This window comes from Salmo salar, chromosome ssa10 (genome assembly GCF_905237065.1).
Source record: "Salmo salar chromosome ssa10, Ssal_v3.1, whole genome shotgun sequence".
Lineage (NCBI taxonomy): Eukaryota > Metazoa > Chordata > Actinopteri > Salmoniformes > Salmonidae > Salmo > Salmo salar.
The window spans coordinates 13,595,708-13,617,093 of NC_059451.1; the positions used below are offsets into that span (position 1 = coordinate 13,595,708).

Genomic DNA, 21,386 nt, shown 5'->3' on the forward strand with positions numbered 1-21,386 from the left:
GGTTATCAGTATGCGAGAGCTGCTTCAGGTCAGTGTGTCTCCTACATAGATCAGTGATTCCCTGCTCCAGCTCTTTAGTCAGCTCTAAATCCCGTTTCTCGGCTGCTTCCTGCCACTCGCGGGGCGAATGTGGCCCGCGAGTGGTTTTCTGAGAAAATGATCATTTTTTTGAATTTTCCTTGTTGGACATAAAAGACTGTAACATTACCAGAAAATCACCTTCAAGTGATTTACATTTTGTATGTCTGTTCCCAAGTATTCCCACACATAATAGAGACACATGATTAGGGCTGTTACGGTGACAGTATTACCGGCAGTCACCAGCTCTGATTAGCTCTGATGCTGCTGCTGGTCATCAAAAATCTAATCAAACACTTCATGAGAGCCCATCACAACTAAAGTGGCCAAATAACTTCTTAAAATGAAGCGCATTAATCAACTTTACAACTGGTGTAGAGCCTAACTGGCATACACACACTAAGCAGCGACTGAGTTTCAAGTTTGGGGAAGATCATTTTCTCCATAAATATGCACTTTTATAATAAAAGCATTACATGCATAATGGCATTTGCGGTCACTTTTGAGAACGGCGGTTTCCCGCTAATTTATGGCATTTTGGAACATTTGCGCTTATAGCCTACTGCTGTGTGCGCATTGCTGCGCTGATAATGTGAAGAAATAGCCTAATAGTTGTGTCCCCGATGTGTCTGTCTTCACTTGTAGCCTGTGAGAAAGACCTGATCATATGACGGGCATTGGCTAATAATAATTGAGCTACCTGAGTGAGCCATGTGAGTGAGAGGTGCTTCGGCGCACGCAGCCGGGAAAGGCATAGATTTTATTTTTTTGGGGGGGCATTACAGCCACACAATGGGAATGCCATCGGGAAATTCAAGGCATTATCAAGTGCTTGTCAAATTGTGAATGAGAGACTAATGAAGTGTGTGCAGCCTGCACAAATAACAAAGCAGAGCTCATGCCTTTCAAGCGACTTTTTTCAAATCATCATTAGAGTCGCATGATGCATATGATGTCATGACTGTCCTGTGAGGTTCAGAATGGGTCAGATCAGACTGGCAGGGGTGACAGTAACCAGGTCTCACTCTCTCTCTCACTCTCGCCCACGGGGGGGTTCTGGATGGTCAACAGTTCACACCTTGATGGAAATTACAGGAGAAGGAGACTTTCTTTCCCCCTCCCATATTTAACCCAAGGAATGTTCTTTGTTAACAGACATTTTCCCGCCGAAACTCTAACATAGTCAAACGTGAATACTGGAACAATAATTCTAACATAAGAATGTGGGGAGTGGTCAGTTGGGAGCTATATATTGGTTTTTATTTTGTGATGTCATAAAAATTGTATGGATGAAATACTGTAACTTGGAAAGTATATCCCCTTTATCAGTCAAGTTTCCATCCAATACGTTGTAAAAAAATGACATTATTTTTGTTAGGAATGTGATTTTAGGAGTTATAGGAGATAACTTGCAATCATATCCTTCGCACAGTAAGTAGCCATGCCACGAGTGAGGTCAGAAGAGCGTGTCAGCCCGATGGAACTTTCCTTTTCGACCAGAGTGCTTAAAAAAGCCTGGTTAAGAATGAACATTTCAGACCAGAACATTGCCAGGTTGCAGCTGTGCGTGTGGACCATGTTCATTCCTTAGTGATGTGGACACCCGAGGAACTTGAAGCTCTCGACCCGCTCCACAACAGTCTTGTCAATGTGGATGGGGGCATGCTCGGCCCTCCGTTTCCTGTAGTCCACGATCAGCTCCTTTGTCTTGCTGACAGTTAGGGAGATATTGTTGTCCTGGCACCACACTGCCAGGTCATTGACCTCTCTATAGGCGGTCTCATCGTCGTCGGTGATCTGGCCTAACACCGTCGTGTCGTCAGCACGTCGTGGGTGAACAGAGAGTACAGGAGAGGACTAAGCACACACTCCTGAGATGCCCCCGTGTTGAGGGTCAGCGTGACGGAGGTGTTGTTGCATACCCTCAGCGCCTGGGGGCGCCCCGTCAGGAAGTCCAGGATCCAGTTGCAGAGGGAGGTGTTCAATCCCAGGGTCCTGAGTTTAGTGAAGAGCTTGGAGGGCACTATGGTGTTGAACACTGAGCTGTAGTCAATGAACAGCATTCTTACATACTGTAGGTGTTCCTCCTGTCCAGGTGGGAGAGGGCAGTGTAGAGTGCAATAGAGATTACGTCGTCTGTGGATCTGTTGGGGCGGTATGCGAATTGGAGTGGGTCCAGCGTGTCTGGGATTATGGTGTTGTTGTGAGCCATGACCAGCCTTTCAAAGCTTTTCATGGCTACAGCTGTGAGCGCTAGTCATTTAGACAGGTTACCTTGGCCGAGTTGTGTCTGTTGTTCAGGCTAACATGTTCCCACCTGATCTCGCCTCCTCCCACCCGCCTTTCCAGAAAAACCCTTTGACCTGACCAGAAAATAATAAAAACCTCTATTGATAGTTGATTTTGATTGTTTCTTCTGGATTGATCATGTATTAAAGCCATGGCTGTAATGCCTCTGTTTCTCTTAGCATTAAAAAAAGTTACTTCTTTGTATTTTACTGTTACCGTGTCTTGTGCTAGAAACTTTTTTAAGCTTCGGAAGAATAAAGAAAAAGAAGCAGTATTGTATATCTCAATAATCCAATAATAAGAATAATCCAAAGGCAATAATCCAACTAAATGTTTTACTAACGTCCAGCTGCCATACAGGAGCATTAAAAACAACATATAAAAATGAAAATGTTCCATTTCGAGGACATAGCTCATGGAAAAGAGGTTTGGGATATTGCATAAACTACAGTGCAGACACTGAGGAAATTTGAGACATGTCCGGTGTTGGCTCGTTTGGTCAATGTTTGGGGTCAGCTCATGAGTATGACCTCTATTGGTTGATTTTCCTATTGAGTTGTGAATCAAATAGCCTCTTATCACAAGTGTCTTTTTTTACCATTCACAGAGACCATGTGTGTGGAGCTTCCCAGGGGATGTGGGGTCTTGGTAACCAGGGCAACAGTTCATCTCCCATTCTTCTCGGGACATTGGACCCTATAGCCCACCCTGTAAGCTTGCAGATACACACGCGCCTGGTTGATCCTGCAACCACAGAGAACAGTCAGACTGAGGGATAGTGTGTATAGTGCAGTATGTCTGAGTGATGGTTTGGTTGTGTGTTATATAAAGGAGTGAGTGAGTGAGTGAGTGAGTGAGTGAGTGAGTGAGTGAGTGAGCGAGTGAGCGAGCGAGCGTGCGTGCATGTGTCCATGTGTCTACGTGTGTGAGATCTGTCACCTGTACTTGGTGCAGAGCTGAACTCCCAGGGGTCCACAGCGGTCAACGTAACTCTCCCTCACACCCTTCCTGACGGCACGGGCCATACTGACCACAGTAGTGACCACAGGACACGTCCTGATCAACACACACAAACAAACAGAGAAAAACTCAGGCCGGGATTCATTCAAAGGCGTGCTGCAGCGCTGCGCACTACACTGCCGACAAATAAGGAATGCCGTGCAGCTTGTTGGTGCTGGGTTGGCTGGTTGGTACTCACAGCCTCTCACAGCGGATCCCGGCCGTGCCCTCTGGACAGGTGCACTTGTTGTGAGGACTACAGGTGGCACCGTGTTGACAAGGGGGCACACAGGGGGTGGTCACCGCTACAGACACAACACACACATCTAGATGTATTATTCTCACGCAGAGTCACCTGCGTCATACTGTACAAGCACATTAACACACACATCCCTGTCTGTCTTTCACACGCAGGCATGTGCACGCACGTGCACACACTTACACACACACTCACCTGTCTCACAGAGACTCCCAGTAAAGTCACTGGCACAACGACATCTGTTGAGGCCCACACACACGCCACCATTTTTACAGGGCTTTTGGCACTGCACAGGCTCTGGGTGGAAAACACACACAGTGAGTGATGCCTTCACATTGTAGTACTGAGATACAGTACTATCACCACTAGAGGGAAGCATATCCTTATCTTATTTACCTATCTGGCAGCGAGCGCCTTGCCACCCTCCGACACACGTGCATTTGTTGACATCTACACACCTCCCTCCGTTCTGACAGGCTGGTGTGCACAGAGCTAGAACACACACACACACACACACACACACACACACACACACACACACACACACACACACACACACACACACACACACGTCACACACATATATATGTAAAATGTGTGACTGTAAGTAGCTTTGGATAAAAGCGTCTGCTAAATGGCATATTATTATTATATTATTATACTGTATATTTGTGGCACGGAATTTTTTTTAACAAAATATAGCACGTTACAAACAATGTTCCCTCTAAACTGCACAGAGAAGCACAAGACTGAACTTCACTCAACTTTCAAGAGTTCTCCCTCTTAGTTAACACTACCAACGTTTCAACACAATATTAGCCACTTTCAATACAATATACCCGAAACAAAACAAACTATGCAAGACTTAGTATGCAAAACGAACTATGTAAGTACTTTTGTTGTAGGCAGACGGCATCGGAGTGGGATGCTATTGCCTTGACACTAACAACTCAGCCCCTATTTTCGTTTTTGTACTTTTCACCCCCTTTTCTCCCCAATTGGTAGTTACAGTCTTGTCCCATCCCTGCAACTCCCGTACGGACTCGAGAGAAGCGAAGGTCGAGAGCCATGCTTCCTCTGAAACACGACCCTGCCAAGCCGCACTGCTTCTTGACACACTGCTCGCTTAATCTGGAAGCCAGCCGCACCAACGTGTCGGAGGAAACAACGTACAACTGGCGATCGAAGTCAGCGCGTATGCGCCTGGCCCGCCACAAGGAGTTGCTAGAGTGCGATGGGACGAGGACATCCCGGCCAGCCAAACCTTTCCCTTATCTGGACGACATACAGACAGGCTGGGCAAATTGTGCGCCACCTCATGGGTCTCCCGGTCGCGACCGGCTGTGACACAGCCTAAGATCAAACCCGGGTCTGTGTGACGCCTCAAGCACTGCGATGCAGTGCCTTAGACCGCTGTGCCACTCGGGAGGTAAAACTCAGCCCCTACTCTACACAGACCAGTGCAGCATAACCAATCAGAGCTGAAGTAGGCATATATGCAAATAGACCATTGCCATATATGGATCTGTGCCATTCAATTTGAAGAGGACTGTGTTGGGGGCAGTGTTGTATTTTGATACGATCTTGAATAAGCTAAGTAGCCAATAGGCAGAGGGTATCATCATTTGTCTGATTCTCTGTAATAATGGTATTGGAATAATAATGCATTTTATTTTGTAGTAGTTTCTTGCATCAAACAACACAATATTTTCAGTCACCTCCTTGTCTGAAGGACAAGTGGATAAACAGGTTAATGTCAAGCCCTGCATGTTTTTTTCAAAAGTCTCATAGAATGTAGAACCTACATTGAACACCACACATTTTCTGCTACTGTAGGCTGAATGATAGAACAGCTATTTCCATGTTAAAATGTTATGGGATGCATTTTCTCCATTGCTTTTGATGGTAGGACACTCTGGTAGACCTACATTATGATCAAATAGCCACAGTAGCCTACTTGACCACTGTCTGAAGCTGTAACTTAAAGCGGGTACAGCCTCAGTGTTCACAGTAAACGCACGCTGGAAGTTGCACAGAATTTTCAATGTTCAAGTCTGCGCTCAGCGGACCTGAAATGTGCTATGTGCCGAAAAAAAACAAGACGGAACATTGGACACCAACAGCGCCCCATAAAATGGCACTCATGTGTCCAGTGTGGTTGGTGTGCTGGATGCATTCAGGTAGTTTGTTAGTCTACTTACGTGAGAGGCACTGAGGGCCGGTGTAGTCCGACGGGCAATGGCAGGTCTCCGGACCCACACAGCGACCACCGTTAGCACAGGGCAGCTCACACACAGCTAGGGAGAGTGAAAGAGAGAGAGAGAGAGTGAGGGGGGGTATAGAGAGAGAGAGTGAGAGAGAGAGGGGGATAGAGAGAGAGAGCGAGAGGGAGAGAGAGAGAGGGGGACAAGAAAGGGGGATGAGAGAGAATGGGAGGGAGGAAGAGAGATGGAGGGAGATGAAAAGTGCCACAGTATGTGTCAGGGTGGGGGACTGACATTGGCTACGTCTGAAATGGTACCCTATTCCCTTATATAGTGCACTACTTTTGACCAGAGCCCTGTACAGGGAATAGGGTGCCATTCCAGATGCAGCCAGCGTGACGGGGACAGTGTACCTGTGTGACAGCCAGTCCCCGTCCAGCCAGGTGGGCAGAGACACATGTTCCAGCGCATACATGTTCCTCCATGGGCACAGGGCGGGGAGCACATGGCTGAATCACACAACAACACAACAAACGTTATTCATGTCATGTCACAATGTTAAGAACACTTACTACACTGAACAAAAATATAAACGCAACATATAAAGTGTTCGTATCATGTTTCATGAGCTGAAATAAATAAATAAAAATCGCAGACATTTTTCATATGCACAAAAAGCTTATTTTTCTCAAATTCTGTGCACAAATTTGTTTCATCCCTGTCAGTCAGCATTTCTCTTTTGCCAAGATAATCCATTCACTTGACGGGTGTTGTATAACAAGAAACTGATTAAACAGCATGATCATTACACAGGTGCACCTTGTGCTGGGGACAATAAAAAGCCACTCTAAAATGTGCAGTTTTGTCAGACAACACAATGCCACATATGTCTCAAGTTTTGAGGGAGCATGCAATGGTGCTGAGGAGTATTTATGTCTGTAATAAAGCCCTTTTGTTGGAAATAACTCATTCTGATTGGCTAGACCTGGCTACCCATTGGGTGTGCCTATGCCCTCCAAGGCCCACCCATGGAACACCACTACCCAGTCATGTGAAATCCATAGATTAGGGCCTAATTTATTTATTTCAATTGACTGATTTCCTTATATGAACTGTAACTCAGTAAAATCTTTGAAATGAATTGTTGCATGTTGCGTTGATATTTTTGTTCAGTACATATACTACATGTGTCTATAGTATATGTGTGTGGATTTAGGCCCCAATACATACATACACACGTACCTGAACAGCCAGGACCAGGGTAACCTGCAGGACAGTCACAAGAGTGAGGGGCCACACACGCTCCATAGTTCTGACATGGGGGGTCACACACCGCTGGACAGGCGCAGAGAGAGAGAGAGAGAGAGAGAGAGAGAGAGAGAGAGAGAGAGAGAGAGACACAAATATAGGTCGAGAGCAAGAGATTGAAACTAGATCACGTGCAACATAATCATTAGCCTCGGCAGCCGATAGTGGGCGCTAGATCTGCACTACCGTTAGACGTGCATTCCCGGTAATAAACTCGTGTCCCTTGTGGACCGGCTCGGAAATAAAGCATCCTCCATTCAGCCTGCAAAGGCATCATTTCCCTCTTTAACCAGTTTTAATGGTGAGCCGTCGGGAGAAAAAATAAAATAAAAATGAACAAATATAGTGTATGTGCTGAGTGCACATCAATACTAAACGATGCAGAACTAGCGGCAACTAGGCTACATAAGCGTGGTAGATGCCTCTACACAAATATAATAGCCTAATATAGAATGATAAGTAGGAACCAGTCATTTTGTCCATTACATACGCTTTTTCAGTTACTTTTTATTTACTCATTATAGAACTTCTCAGAGTTCCGGCAGTGGGATATACAGTAGACTCACGTTGGCACTTGGTGGGGTCGTCGGTACGAGCTACATAGCCCTCCCTGCAGCTGCAGTTAAAGCCACCAGGGTGGTTCTGACACAGCTGCTCACAACCACCGTTAGTGAAGTCCCCACACTCATTCACATCTGAGACAGAGGAGAGAGACCGCCCAGTGTCAGACAAGCAGATAGACAGTAAGCCAGACAGAGAAGGAGAAGACAGGGGCAGAGAAACAGAAACATGGAAGTTCATATTTGGAGGTGTTCTGTACATATAAGCCTGTTGTTTTAACCCCAAAGTAAAGGAAGTGTCTCATACATATTTTCACAGACTGGACTGTTTTTTAAATATTTTTATTTATATCAAGAAGCAGGTGACCTTGAAGGGAAAAAGCAAGAGGAAAGAGAAATAGAGGGAAGGAATAAGAGGAAGACTTTCTCACCCAGGCAACTCCTCAGGTCCTTGCCCAGTTCCCATCCTGCACTGCAGCTACAGTAGAGAAGCCCCTCGGCGCGTACAGTACACACGTGGTCACAGCCGCCTCTCCTAAAGTCGCACGACGTCACATCTACCCAGGTGAGAAAGCACACCCTACGTAACATAGTACGCAGGAGACACGCAAGGGGCAGAGACACACAACTGGTCTACTCACTCACAACACACTCTCGTGTATGTTGAACCCCGACTTTTGGAAATGTAGGTCTGAGTTTCTCTGTGGAGCACTGTGAGAAATCACTTGACGGAAAGTTGACACGAGTACAATACCACACCGACATAGTCAAAAATAAGGATGCGGTCATGCACACTGTCGGTCTGGGCTTCTTTGTGGAGCACCGTGATAAATTCAAACAAACACTCACACACACACAGTGAGGTGAGGTGAAGGTGGGGGACGTACTGACACAGCTGGTATTGTCCGAGTGCAGCAGTAGAGGGGCGGGACAGGCACACGTGTGTCCCCCTGGTGTGTTGGTGCAGGTGTGGGAGCAGCCCCCGTTCTGGAGCTTACACTCGTCAATATCTAACACACACACACAGAGAGAACACACACCAACTTACAAATTGTGTTAGCGGCATCAAACAGATACATAACAAGCTGAAAAAAGTGCATTTCACAAAAACTGAAAGTAAGCCCGGATAAAAGACAATACTCTAGGGAGTCTAGGCTGACTACTTTACTGCTACCATACTGTCTAGTTGGATAGATTACCATCCTACTCCACACTATGCTTTTCCGAGGTGGTTTTACAGTAGCAGAACTGGGCCAGAACAAGGCTGAACCGGATCTTAGTGGCCCACTGACTACTGACCTACACAGCTGTGGCGGTCAATATGAAGCTGGTAGCCAGGTCGGCAGGAACACAGGAAGGAGCCCTGCGTGTTGGTGCACACCTGCTCACACGTCCCGTTCTGCACCACACACTCATCAACGTCTGGGGGACCAAGGGCAGGGAGGAGATTCAGGTTAGTGCATATTCATTAGCTATGTAGTGTACTGTAGGTAGTTAACTAGCTATGTGCTCTTTATATGTTAAGGGTAGTATGAGTACATTATGAGTACACAAAGGAGAGCATTCTGTCTGTCTGTGTTAATAGCGATATGCTCTTTACCTGTACATGGAGTAGTATCCTCTAGTAATTGTGCAGTGCTGTAGTCGACCTGTTCAGTACTGTTGTTTACCAGTGCAGTACTGTAGTTAACCTGTGGTGTATTGTAGTTAAAGGCCCAGTGCAGTGAAAAATGTGATCTGCCTGTGTATTATATATATTTCCACACTATGAGGTTGGAATAATACTGTCACATTGTAAAAACTATGATATTGCCCTTTTAGTGTAAGAACTGTTTGAAAATACCACCTGAAATTTCATCCTGTTTTGGTGGGATGGAGTTTTGGCCTTACATATTGAAAACAGTATCGAAAACAATCACAGTAAGGTACTTAATTGTTACCCAGATATGATTGGATATTGAGATAAAAACAGCTGCATTGGACCTTTAACCTGTGTAGTATTGTAGTTTACCAGTGCAGTACTGTAGTTTACTGTGTAGTACTGTAGTTTACTGCGCAGTACTGTCGTTTACTGTGCAGTACTGTCGTTTACCAGTGCATTACTGTAGTTTACCTGTGCAGTTGTGTCCGTCCTGGGCTAGCTGGTAGCCTGTGCCACAGTGGCAGCTGTAGCCTCCTGGCTCGTTGGTGCAGTTGTGCTCACAGTGACCATTGCTCAGGGCACACTCATCAACATCTGTAACCATGGCAATCAACAGACATCCATAATAATACACTGTAGTAGAGCACAGTAAAACAATGGTATGTACAGCAACACCTTGAGCACACACGCATAGACATCCACACACGTCCACACACACAAGCCATCTGCTTCTGTCTCACCCACCGAAGCAAGAGTAGCCATCCCCATTGAAGCCCTGGTAACACTGGCAGAAGTAGGAGCCAATGATGTTCCCACAGCGAGCATTAGTATCACAACCGTGTCGCCCCGATGCACACTCATTCTCATCTGGAGTAGAGAGACAGAAAGAGAGAGAGGGACGGAGGGAGAGAGGGGACACAAGTCATTATCAACAAATCAACATCAAATTGCATCTGCAACCCTGTGACTATTAAACTCTCTAAATCTAAAATACATTTTCCACAGAAATGTTATGTAATGACATTGCTTCTTACCTTCACAGTATGTGCCATTGCCCCGGTAACCTCTTTGGCAGACACACTTATAACTCCCAAGAGTGTTCTCACACACACCCTGACCAGCACACACCTCTGGAGTTTCCTTACACTCATCCACATCTGTGAAAAGAGAGAGAGAGAGAGAGAGAGAGAGAGAGAGAGAGAGAGAGAGAGAGAGAGAGAGAGAGAAAGAAATTAAGAAATACTTACATCTCAGAAGACAAGTCAGTTTTAGGGTGGTCCTGCATGGACCCCAAAGGACCAGTAAATCAAGCATCCAGCGTGAACCGTGAGCCATAGGGCCACAAACCTGAAGCTTTTCAGGGCAGTCATGAAGGGTCTACTGGGTTACACACGTAAGAATCTGCTGTTGGCACCCATTCAAATTAGCCCCAATTTGCCTTTTTTAATCTCGTCCATTCACTTAATTACTCATTTCTAATTAGCTAGGAATGTTGTTTTAAATGTTTCAACCCAACATATTTGGCTGATATCGTTATCAACCTACTGCACACCCATTTTTTGTGTGCAGAGTCTGCTATTAACACGCTAATGTAAGGGAGTTAAGAATGTACCGTAAACTCACTCCACAGCTTGCTTGAAATGTCGCCGATGGAGCTATCCAATTGCTACCTTTGGTATAGCTCAAATGGTTAGTAATGTTTTCAAGGAGGATGGTCACGTTTATTTGCGAGCAGAGGATCACTGGTTCGAGCCCGGTATTTACGGACAGGCACAGTGGAGGACGATACAGTGAGCTCCAAAAGTATTTGGACAGTGACACAAATACAGTATCATTCCCGCAAGACATGCTAACCTAACCGGGATGCTGGCCTTCTAGGCAGAGTTCCTCTGTCCAGTGTCTGTGTTCTTTTGCCCATCTTAATCTTTTCTTTTTATTGGCCAGTCTGAGATATGGCTTTTTCTTTGCAACTCTGCCTAGAAGGCCAGCATCCCGGAGTCGCCTCTTCACTGTTGACATTGAGACTGGTGTTTTGCGGGTACTATTTAATGAAGCTGCCAGTTGAGGACGTGTGAGGCGTCTGTTTCTCAAACTAGACACTCTAATGTACTTGTCCTCTTGCTCAGTTGTGCACCGGGGCCTCCCACTCCTCTTTCTATTTTGGTTAGAGCCAGTTTGCGCTGTTCTGTGAGGGGAGTAGTACACAGCGTTGTACGAGATCTTCAGTTTCTTTGCAATTTCTCACATGCAATAGCCATCATTTCTCAGAACAAGAATAGACTGACGAGTTTCAGAAGAAAGTACTTTGTTTCTGGCCATTTTGAGCCTGTAATCGAACCCACAAATGCTGATACTCCAGATACTCAACAAGACTAAAGAATGACAGTTTTATTGCTTCTTTAATCAGAACATCTGTTTTCAGCTGTGCTAACATAATTGCAAAAGGGTTTTCTAATGCTCAATTAGACTTTTAAAATGATAATCTTGGATTAGCTAACACAACGTGCCATTGGAACACAGGAGTGAAGGTTGCTGATAGTGGGCCTCTGTACGCCTACGTAGATATTCCCCCAAAAATCTACAAATCTGCCGTTTCCAGCTGCAATTGTAATTTACAACATTACCACTGTGTACACTGTACTTCTGATCAATTTGACAAACAATGTGTTTTTCTTTCAAAAACAAGGACATTTCTAAGTGACCCCAAACTTTTGAATGGTAGTGTATGTAACCAATAATTACAGTAACACCCATATTTGTGCATGGCCATTCGGTTCCTCTCAAAACATCTGAACAATCTAATGGTGCCCAGATTATATCTGTTTACAACTTATTTGGTACTCTACTGGACCCCAAGGCTATAACATTTGTATCTGCATCATTCATTTATAATTCTTACAATATTAAAAGTTAAAATCATTTCTTTTCATAATTTGGCTACTTGGCTCAGGGTCATCTTAACATTGTGATACCATTGCCACCAAACGTAGCTGACATGACAAAACCACAAGTGCAGAGCAAGAGACAACAATAGTGATACATTATCATACCAGTATCATGTGGTATTATAACAGTAACAACTAACTGATGATATCATGTGGTATTATAACAGTAACAACTAACTGATGGTATCATGTGGTATTATAACAGTAACAACTAACTGATGGTATCATGTGGTATTATAACAGTAACAACTAGCTGATGGTATCATGTGGTATTATAACAGTATTACCTAACTGATGGTATCATGTAGTATTATAACAGTATTACCTAACTGATGGTATAATGTGGTATTATAACAGTAACAACTAACTGATGGTATCATGTGGTATTATAACAGTAACAACTAACTGATGATATCATGTGGTATTATAACAGTAACAACTAGCTGATGGTACCATGTGGTATTATAACAGTAACAACTAACTGATGGTATCATGTGGTATTATAACAGTAACAACTAGCTGATGGTATCATGTGGTATTGTAACAGTATTACCTAACTGATGGTATCTAGTGGTATTATAACAGTATTACCTAACTGATGGTATCATGTGGTATTATAACAGTAACAACTAGCTGATGGTATCATGTGGTATTATAACAGTATTACCTAACTGATGGTATCTAGTGGTATTATAACAGTATTACCTAACTGATGGTATCATGTGGTATTATAACAGTAACAACTAGCTGATGGTATCATGTGGTATTATAACAGTATTACCTAACTGATGGTATCATGTGGTATTATAACAGTAACAACTAGCTGATGGTATCATGTGGTATTATAAAAGTATTACCTAACTGATGGTATCATGTGGTATTATAACAGTAACAACTAGCTGATGGTATCATGTGGTATTATAACAGTATTACCTAACTGATGGTATCATGTGGTATTATAACTGTAACAACTAACTGATGGTATAATGTGGTATTATAACAGTAACAACTAACTGATGGTATCATGTGGTATTATAACAGTAACAACTAACTGATGATATCATGTGGTATTATAACAGTAACAACTAACTGATGGTATCATGTGGTATTATAACAGTATTACCTAACTGATGGTATCATGTGGTATTGTAACAGTAACAACTAGCTGATGGTATCATGTGGTATTATAACAGTAACAACTAACTGATGATATCATGTGGTATTATAACAGTAACAACTAACTGATGATATCATGTGGTATTATAACAGTATTACCTAACTGATGGTATCATGTAGTATTATAACAGTAACAACTAACTGATGATATCATGTGGTATTGTAACAGTATTACCTAACTGATGGTATCATGTAGTATTATAACAGTAACAACTAACTGATGATATCATGTGGTATTATAACAGTATTACCTAACTGATGGTATCATGTGGTATTATAACAGTATTACCTAGCTGATGGTATAATGTGGTATTATAACAGTATTACCTAACTGATGGTATCATGTGGTATTATAACAGTATTACCTAACTGATGGTATCATGTGGTATTATAACAGTATTACCTAACTGATGGTATCATGTGGTATTATAACAGTATTACCTAACTGATGGTATCATGTGGTATTATAACAGTATTACCTAACTGATGGTATCATGTGGTATTATAACAGTAACAACTAACTGATGGTATCTAGTGGTATTATAACAGTATTACCTAGCTGATGGTATCATGTAGTATTATAACAGTAACAACTAACTGATGATATCATGTGGTATTATAACAGTATTACCTAACTGATGGTATAATGTGGTATTATAACAGTATTACCTAACTGATGGTATCTAGTGGTATTATAACAGTATTACCTAACTGATGGTATCATGTGGTATTATAACAGTAACAACTAACTGATGGTATCATGTGGAATTATAACAGTATTACCTAACTGATGGTATCATGTGGTATTATAACAGTAACAACTAGCTGATGGTATCATGTGGTATTATAACAGTAACAACTAACTGATGGTATCATGTGGTATTATAACAGTAACAACTAGCTGATGGTATCATGTGGTATTATAACAGTAACAACTAGCTGATGGTATCATGTGGTATTATAACAGTATTACCTAACTGATGGTATCATGTGGTATTATAACAGTAACAACTAGCTGATGGTATCATGTGGTATTATAACAGTAACAACTAGCTGATGGTATCATGTGGTATTATAACAGTAACAACTAACTGATGATATCATGTGGTATTATAACAGTAACAACTAACTGATGGTATCATGTGGTATTATAACAGTATTACCTAACTGATGGTATCATGTGGTATTATAACAGTAACAACTAACTGATGCTATCATGTGGTATTATAACAGTATTACCTAACTGATGGTATCATGTGGTATTATAACAGTAACAACTAGCTGATGGTATCATGTGGTATTATAACAGTATTACCTAACTGATGGTATCATGTGGTATTATAACAGTAACAACTAGCTGATGGTATCATGTGGTATTATAACAGTATTACCTAACTGATGGTATCATGTGGTATTATAACAACTAACTGATGGTATAATGTGGTATTATAACAGTAACAACTAACTGATGGTATCATGTGGTATTATAACAGTAACAACTAACTGATGATATCATGTGGTATTATAACAGTAACAACTAACTGATGGTATCATGTGGTATTATAACAGTATTACCTAACTGATGGTATCATGTGGTATTGTAACAGTAACAACTAGCTGATGGTATCATGTGGTATTATAACAGTAACAACTAACTGATGATATCATGTGGTATTATAACAGTAACAACTAACTGATGATATCATGTGGTATTATAACAGTATTACCTAACTGATGGTATCATGTAGTATTATAACAGTAACAACTAACTGATGATATCATGTGGTATTGTAACAGTATTACCTAACTGATGGTATCATGTAGTATTATAACAGTAACAACTGACTGATGATATCATGTGGTATTATAACAGTATTACCTAACTGATGGTATCATGTGGTATTATAACAGTATTACCTAGCTGATGGTATCATGTGGTATTATAACAGTAACAACTAACTGATGATATCATGTGGTATTATAACAGGAACAACTAACTGATGGTATCATGTGGTATTATAACAGTATTACCTAACTGATGGTATCATGTGGTATTATAACAACTAACTGATGGTATCATGTGGTATTATAACAGTATTACCTAACTGATGGTATCATGTGGTATTATAACAGTATTACCTAACTGATGGTATCTAGTGGTATTATAACAGTATTACCTAACTGATGGTATCATGTGGTATTATAACAGTAACAACTAGCTGATGGTATCATGTGGTATTATAACAGTATTACCTAACTGATGGTATCATGTGGTATTATAACAGTAACAACTAGCTGATGGTATCATGTGGTATTATAACAGTAACAACAAACTGATGGTATCATGTGGTATTATAACAGTATTACCTAACTGATGGTATCATGTGGTATTATAACAGTATTACCTAACTGATGGTATCATGTAGTATTATAACAGTAACAATTAACTGATGGTATCATGTGGTATTATAACAGTAACAACTAACTGATGATATCATGTGGTATTATAACAGTAACAACTAACTGATGGTACCATGTGGTATTATAACAGTAACAACTAACTGATGGTATCATGTGGTATTATAACAGTATTACCTAACTGATGGTATCATGTGGTATTATAACAGTATTACCTAACTGATGGTATAATGTGGTATTATAACTGTAACAACTAACTGATGGTATAATGTGGTATTATAACAGTAACAACTAACTGATGATATCATGTGGTATTATAACAGTAACAACTAACTGATGGTATCATGTGGTATTATAACAGTATTACCTAACTGATGGTATCATGTGGTATTATAACAGTATTACCTAACTGATGGTATCATGTGGTATTATAACAGTAACAACTAGCTGATGGTATCATGTGGTATTATAACAGTAACAACTAACTGATGATATCATGTGGTATTATAACAGTAACAACTAACTGATGGTATCATGTAGTACTATAACAGTAACAACTAACTGATGATATCATGTGGTATTGTAACAGTATTACCTAACTGATGGTATCATGTAGTATTATAACAGTAACAACTAACTGATGATATCATGTGGTATTATAACAGTATTACCTAACTGATGGTATCATGTGGTATTATAACAGTATTACCTAACTGATGGTATCATGTGGTATTATAACAGTATTACCTAACTGATGGTATCATGTGGTATTATAACAGTATTACCTAACTGATGGTATCATGTGGTATTATAACAGTAACAACTAACTGATGGTATCATGTGGTATTATAACAGTAACAACTAACTGATGGTATCATGTGGTATTATAACAGTATCACCTAACTGATGGTATCATGTAGTATTATAACAGTATTACCTAACTGATGGTATCATGTAGTATTATAACAGTATTACCTAACTGATGGTATCATGTAGTATTATAACAGTAACAACTAACTGATGATATCATGTGGTATTATAACAGTAACAACTAGCTGATGGTATCATGTGGTATTATAACAGTAACAACTAACTGATGGTATGATTTGGTATTATAACAGTAACAACTAACTGATGGTATCATGTGGTATTATAACAGTATTACCTAACTGATGGTATCATGTGGTATTATAACAGTAACAACTAGCTGATGATATCATGTGGTATTATAACAGTAACAACTAACTGATGGTATCATGTGGTATTATAACAGTAACAACTAACTGATGATATCATGTGGTATTATAACAGTAACAACTAGCTGATGGTATCATGTGGTATCATAACAGTAACAACTAACTGATGATATCATGTGGTATTATAACAGTATTACCTAACTGATGGTATCATGTGGTATTATAACAGTAACAACTAACTGATGATATCATGTGGTATTATAACAGTAACAACTAACTGATGGTATCATGTGGTATTATAACAGTATTACCTAACTGATGGTATCATGTGGAATTATAACAGTATTACCTAACTGATGGTATCATGTGGTATTATAACAGTATTACCTAACTGATGGTATCATGTGGTATTATAACAGTAACAACTAGCTGATGGTATAATGTGGTATTATAACAGTAACAACTAACTGATGGTATCATGTGGTATTATAACAGTATTACCTAACTGATGGTATCATGTGGTATTATAACAGTATTACCTAACTGATGGTATCATGTGGTATTATAACAGTAACAACTAACTGATGGTATCTAGTGGTATTATAACAGTATTAACTAACTGATGGTATCATGTGGTATTATAACAGTAACAACTAGCTGATGGTATAATGTGGTATTATAACAGTATTACCTAACTGATGGTATCATGTGGTATTATAACAGTATTACCTAACTGATGGTATCATGTGGTATTATAACAGTAACAACTAGCTGATGGTATAATGTGGTATTATAACAGTAACAACTAACTGATGATATCATGTGGTATTGTAACAGTAACAACTAACTGATGGTATCATGTGGTATTATAACAGTATTACCTAACTGATGGTATCATGTGGTATTATAACAGTAACAACTAACTGATGATATCATGTGGTATTATAACAGTAACAACTAACTGATGGTATCATGTGGTATTATAACAGTATTACCTAACTGATGGTATCATGTGGTATTATAACAGTATTACCTAACTGATGGTATCATGTGGAATTATAACAGTATTACCTAACTGATGGTATCATGTGGTATTATAACAGTATTACCTAACTGATGGTATCATGTGGTATTATAACAGTATTACCTAACTGATGGTATCATGTGGTATTATAACAGTATTACCTAACTGATGGTATCATGTGGTATTATAACAGTATTACCTAACTGATGGTATCATGTGGTATTATAACAGTATTACCTAACTGATGGTATCATGTCGTATTATAACAGTATTACCTAACTGATGGTATCATGTGGTATTATAACAGTATTACCTAACTGATGGTATCATGTGGTATTATAACAGTAACAACTAACTGATGGTATCATGTAGTATTATAACAGTAACAACTAGCTGATGGTATCATGTGGTATTATAACAGTAACAACTAGCTGATGGTATCATGTGGTATTATAACAGTATTACCTAACTGATGGTATCATGTGGTATTATAACAGTAACAACTAGCTGATGGTATCATGTGGTATTATAAAAGTATTACCTAACTGATGGTATCATGTGGTATTATAACAGTAACAACTAGCTGATGGTATCATGTGGTATTATAACAGTATTACCTAACTGATGGTATCATGTGGTATTATAACTGTAACAACTAACTGATGGTATAATGTGGTATTATAACAGTAACAACTAACTGATGGTATCATGTGGTATTATAACAGTATTACCTAACTGATGGTATCATGTGGTATTGTAACAGTAACAACTAGCTGATGGTATCATGTGGTATTATAACAGTAACAACTAACTGATGATATCATGTGGTATTATAACAGTAACAACTAACTGATGATATCATGTGGTATTATAACAGTATTACCTAACTGATGGTATCATGTAGTATTATAACAGTAACAACTAACTGATGATATCATGTGGTATTGTAACAGTATTACCTAACTGATGGTATCATGTAGTATTATAACAGTAACAACTAACTGATGATATCATGTGGTATTATAACAGTATTACCTAACTGATGGTATCATGTGGTATTATAACAGTATTACCTAGCTGATGGTATCATGTGGTATTATAACAGTAACAACTGACTGATGATATCATGTGGTATTATAACAGTAACAACTAGCTGATGGTATCATGTGGTATTATAACAGTAACAACTAGCTGATGGTATCATGTGGTATTATAACAGTATTACCTAACTGATGGTATCATGTGGTATTATAACAGTAACAACTAGCTGATGGTATAATGTGGTATTATAACAGTAACAACTAACTGATGGTATCATGTGGTATTATAACAGTATTACCTAACTGATGGTATCATGTGGTATTATAACAGTATTACCTAACTGATGGTATCATGTGGTATTATAACAGTAACAACTAACTGATGGTATCTAGTGGTATTATAACAGTATTAACTAACTGATGGTATCATGTGGTATTATAACAGTAACAACTAGCTGATGGTATAATGTGGTATTATAACAGTATTACCTAACTGATGGTATCATGTGGTATTATAACAGTATTACCTAACTGATGGTATCATGTGGTATTATAACAGTAACAACTAGCTGATGGTATAATGTGGTATTATAACAGTAACAACTAACTGATGATATCATGTGGTATTGTAACAGTAACAACTAACTGATGGTATCATGTGGTATTATAACAGTATTACCTAACTGATGGTATCATGTGGTATTATAACAGTAACAACTAACTGATGATATCATGTGGTATTATAACAGTAACAACTAACTGATGGTATCATGTGGTATTATAACAGTATTACCTAACTGATGGTATCATGTGGTATTATAACAGTATTACCTAACTGATGGTATCATGTGGAATTATAACAGTATTACCTAACTGATGGTATCATGTGGTATTATAACAGTATTACCTAACTGATGGTATCATGTGGTATTATAACAGTATTACCTAACTGATGGTATCATGTGGTATTATAACAGTATTACCTAACTGATGGTATCATGTGGTATTATAACAGTATTACCTAACTGATGGTATCATGTGGTATTATAACAGTATTACCTAACTGATGGTATCATGTCGTATTATAACAGTATTACCTAACTGATGGTATCATGTGGTATTATAACAGTATTACCTAACTGATGGTATCATGTGGTATTATAACAGTAACAACTAACTGATGGTATCATGTAGTATTATAACAGTAACAACTAGCTGATGGTATCATGTGGTATTATAACAGTAACAACTAGCTGATGGTATCATGTGGTATTATAACAGTATTACCTAACTGATGGTATCATGTGGTATTATAACAGTAACAACTAGCTGATGGTATCATGTGGTATTATAAAAGTATTACCTAACTGATGGTATCATGTGGTATTATAACAGTAACAACTAGCTGATGGTATCATGTGGTATTATAACAGTATTACCTAACTGATGGTATCATGTGGTATTATAACTGTAACAACTAACTGATGGTATAATGTGGTATTATAACAGTAACAACTAACTGATGGTATCATGTGGTATTATAACAGTATTACCTAACTGATGGTATCATGTGGTATTGTAACAGTAACAACTAGCTGATGGTATCATGTGGTATTATAACAGTAACAACTAACTGATGATATCATGTGGTATTATAACAGTAACAACTAACTGATGATATCATGTGGTATTATAACAGTATTACCTAACTGATGGTATCATGTAGTATTATAACAGTAACAACTAACTGATGATATCATGTGGTATTGTAACAGTATTACCTAACTGATGGTATCATGTAGTATTATAACAGTAACAACTAACTGATGATATCATGTGGTATTATAACAGTATTACCTAACTGATGGTATCATGTGGTATTATAACAGTATTACCTAGCTGATGGTATCATGTGGTATTATAACAGTAACAACTGACTGATGATATCATGTGGTATTATAACAGTAACAACTAGCTGATGGTATCATGTGGTATTATAACAGTAACAACTAGCTGATGGTATCATGTGGTATTATAACAGTATTACCTAACTGATGGTATCATGTGGTATTATAACAGTAACAACTAGCTGATGGTATCATGTGGTATTATAACAGTAACAACTAGCTGATGGTATCATGTGGTATTATAACAGTAACAACTAACTGATGATATTATGTGGTATTATAACAGTAACAACTAACTGATGGTATCATGTGGTATTATAACAGTATTACCTAACTGATGG

The 21,386-nt window shown here is 39.4% G+C and overlaps 1 protein-coding gene across 1 annotated transcript in view; it reads right to left on the reverse strand.

Moving 5' to 3' along the window:
• Positions 1 to 2,688: 2,688 nt before the first annotated feature.
• Positions 2,689 to 21,386, reverse strand: part of si:ch211-221n20.8 (neurogenic locus notch homolog protein 1) — a 34,361-nt gene continuing 15,663 nt past the window's right edge. The window contains exons 8-22 of the mRNA XM_014215930.2: positions 10,374 to 10,496; positions 10,084 to 10,206; positions 9,811 to 9,933; positions 8,997 to 9,119; positions 8,585 to 8,707; positions 8,129 to 8,254; positions 7,704 to 7,832; positions 7,072 to 7,164; positions 6,243 to 6,338; positions 5,827 to 5,922; positions 4,022 to 4,117; positions 3,821 to 3,922; positions 3,566 to 3,671; positions 3,307 to 3,423; positions 2,689 to 3,111 (exon numbers count right to left, since the gene is read on the reverse strand). Of these exons, the coding sequence (XP_014071405.2) occupies positions 3,033 to 3,111; positions 3,307 to 3,423; positions 3,566 to 3,671; positions 3,821 to 3,922; positions 4,022 to 4,117; positions 5,827 to 5,922; positions 6,243 to 6,338; positions 7,072 to 7,164; positions 7,704 to 7,832; positions 8,129 to 8,254; positions 8,585 to 8,707; positions 8,997 to 9,119; positions 9,811 to 9,933; positions 10,084 to 10,206; positions 10,374 to 10,496 (1,655 nt within the window). The 3' untranslated portion in view covers positions 2,689 to 3,032. The remainder of the gene's footprint in view (positions 3,112 to 3,306; positions 3,424 to 3,565; positions 3,672 to 3,820; positions 3,923 to 4,021; positions 4,118 to 5,826; positions 5,923 to 6,242; positions 6,339 to 7,071; positions 7,165 to 7,703; positions 7,833 to 8,128; positions 8,255 to 8,584; positions 8,708 to 8,996; positions 9,120 to 9,810; positions 9,934 to 10,083; positions 10,207 to 10,373; positions 10,497 to 21,386) is intronic.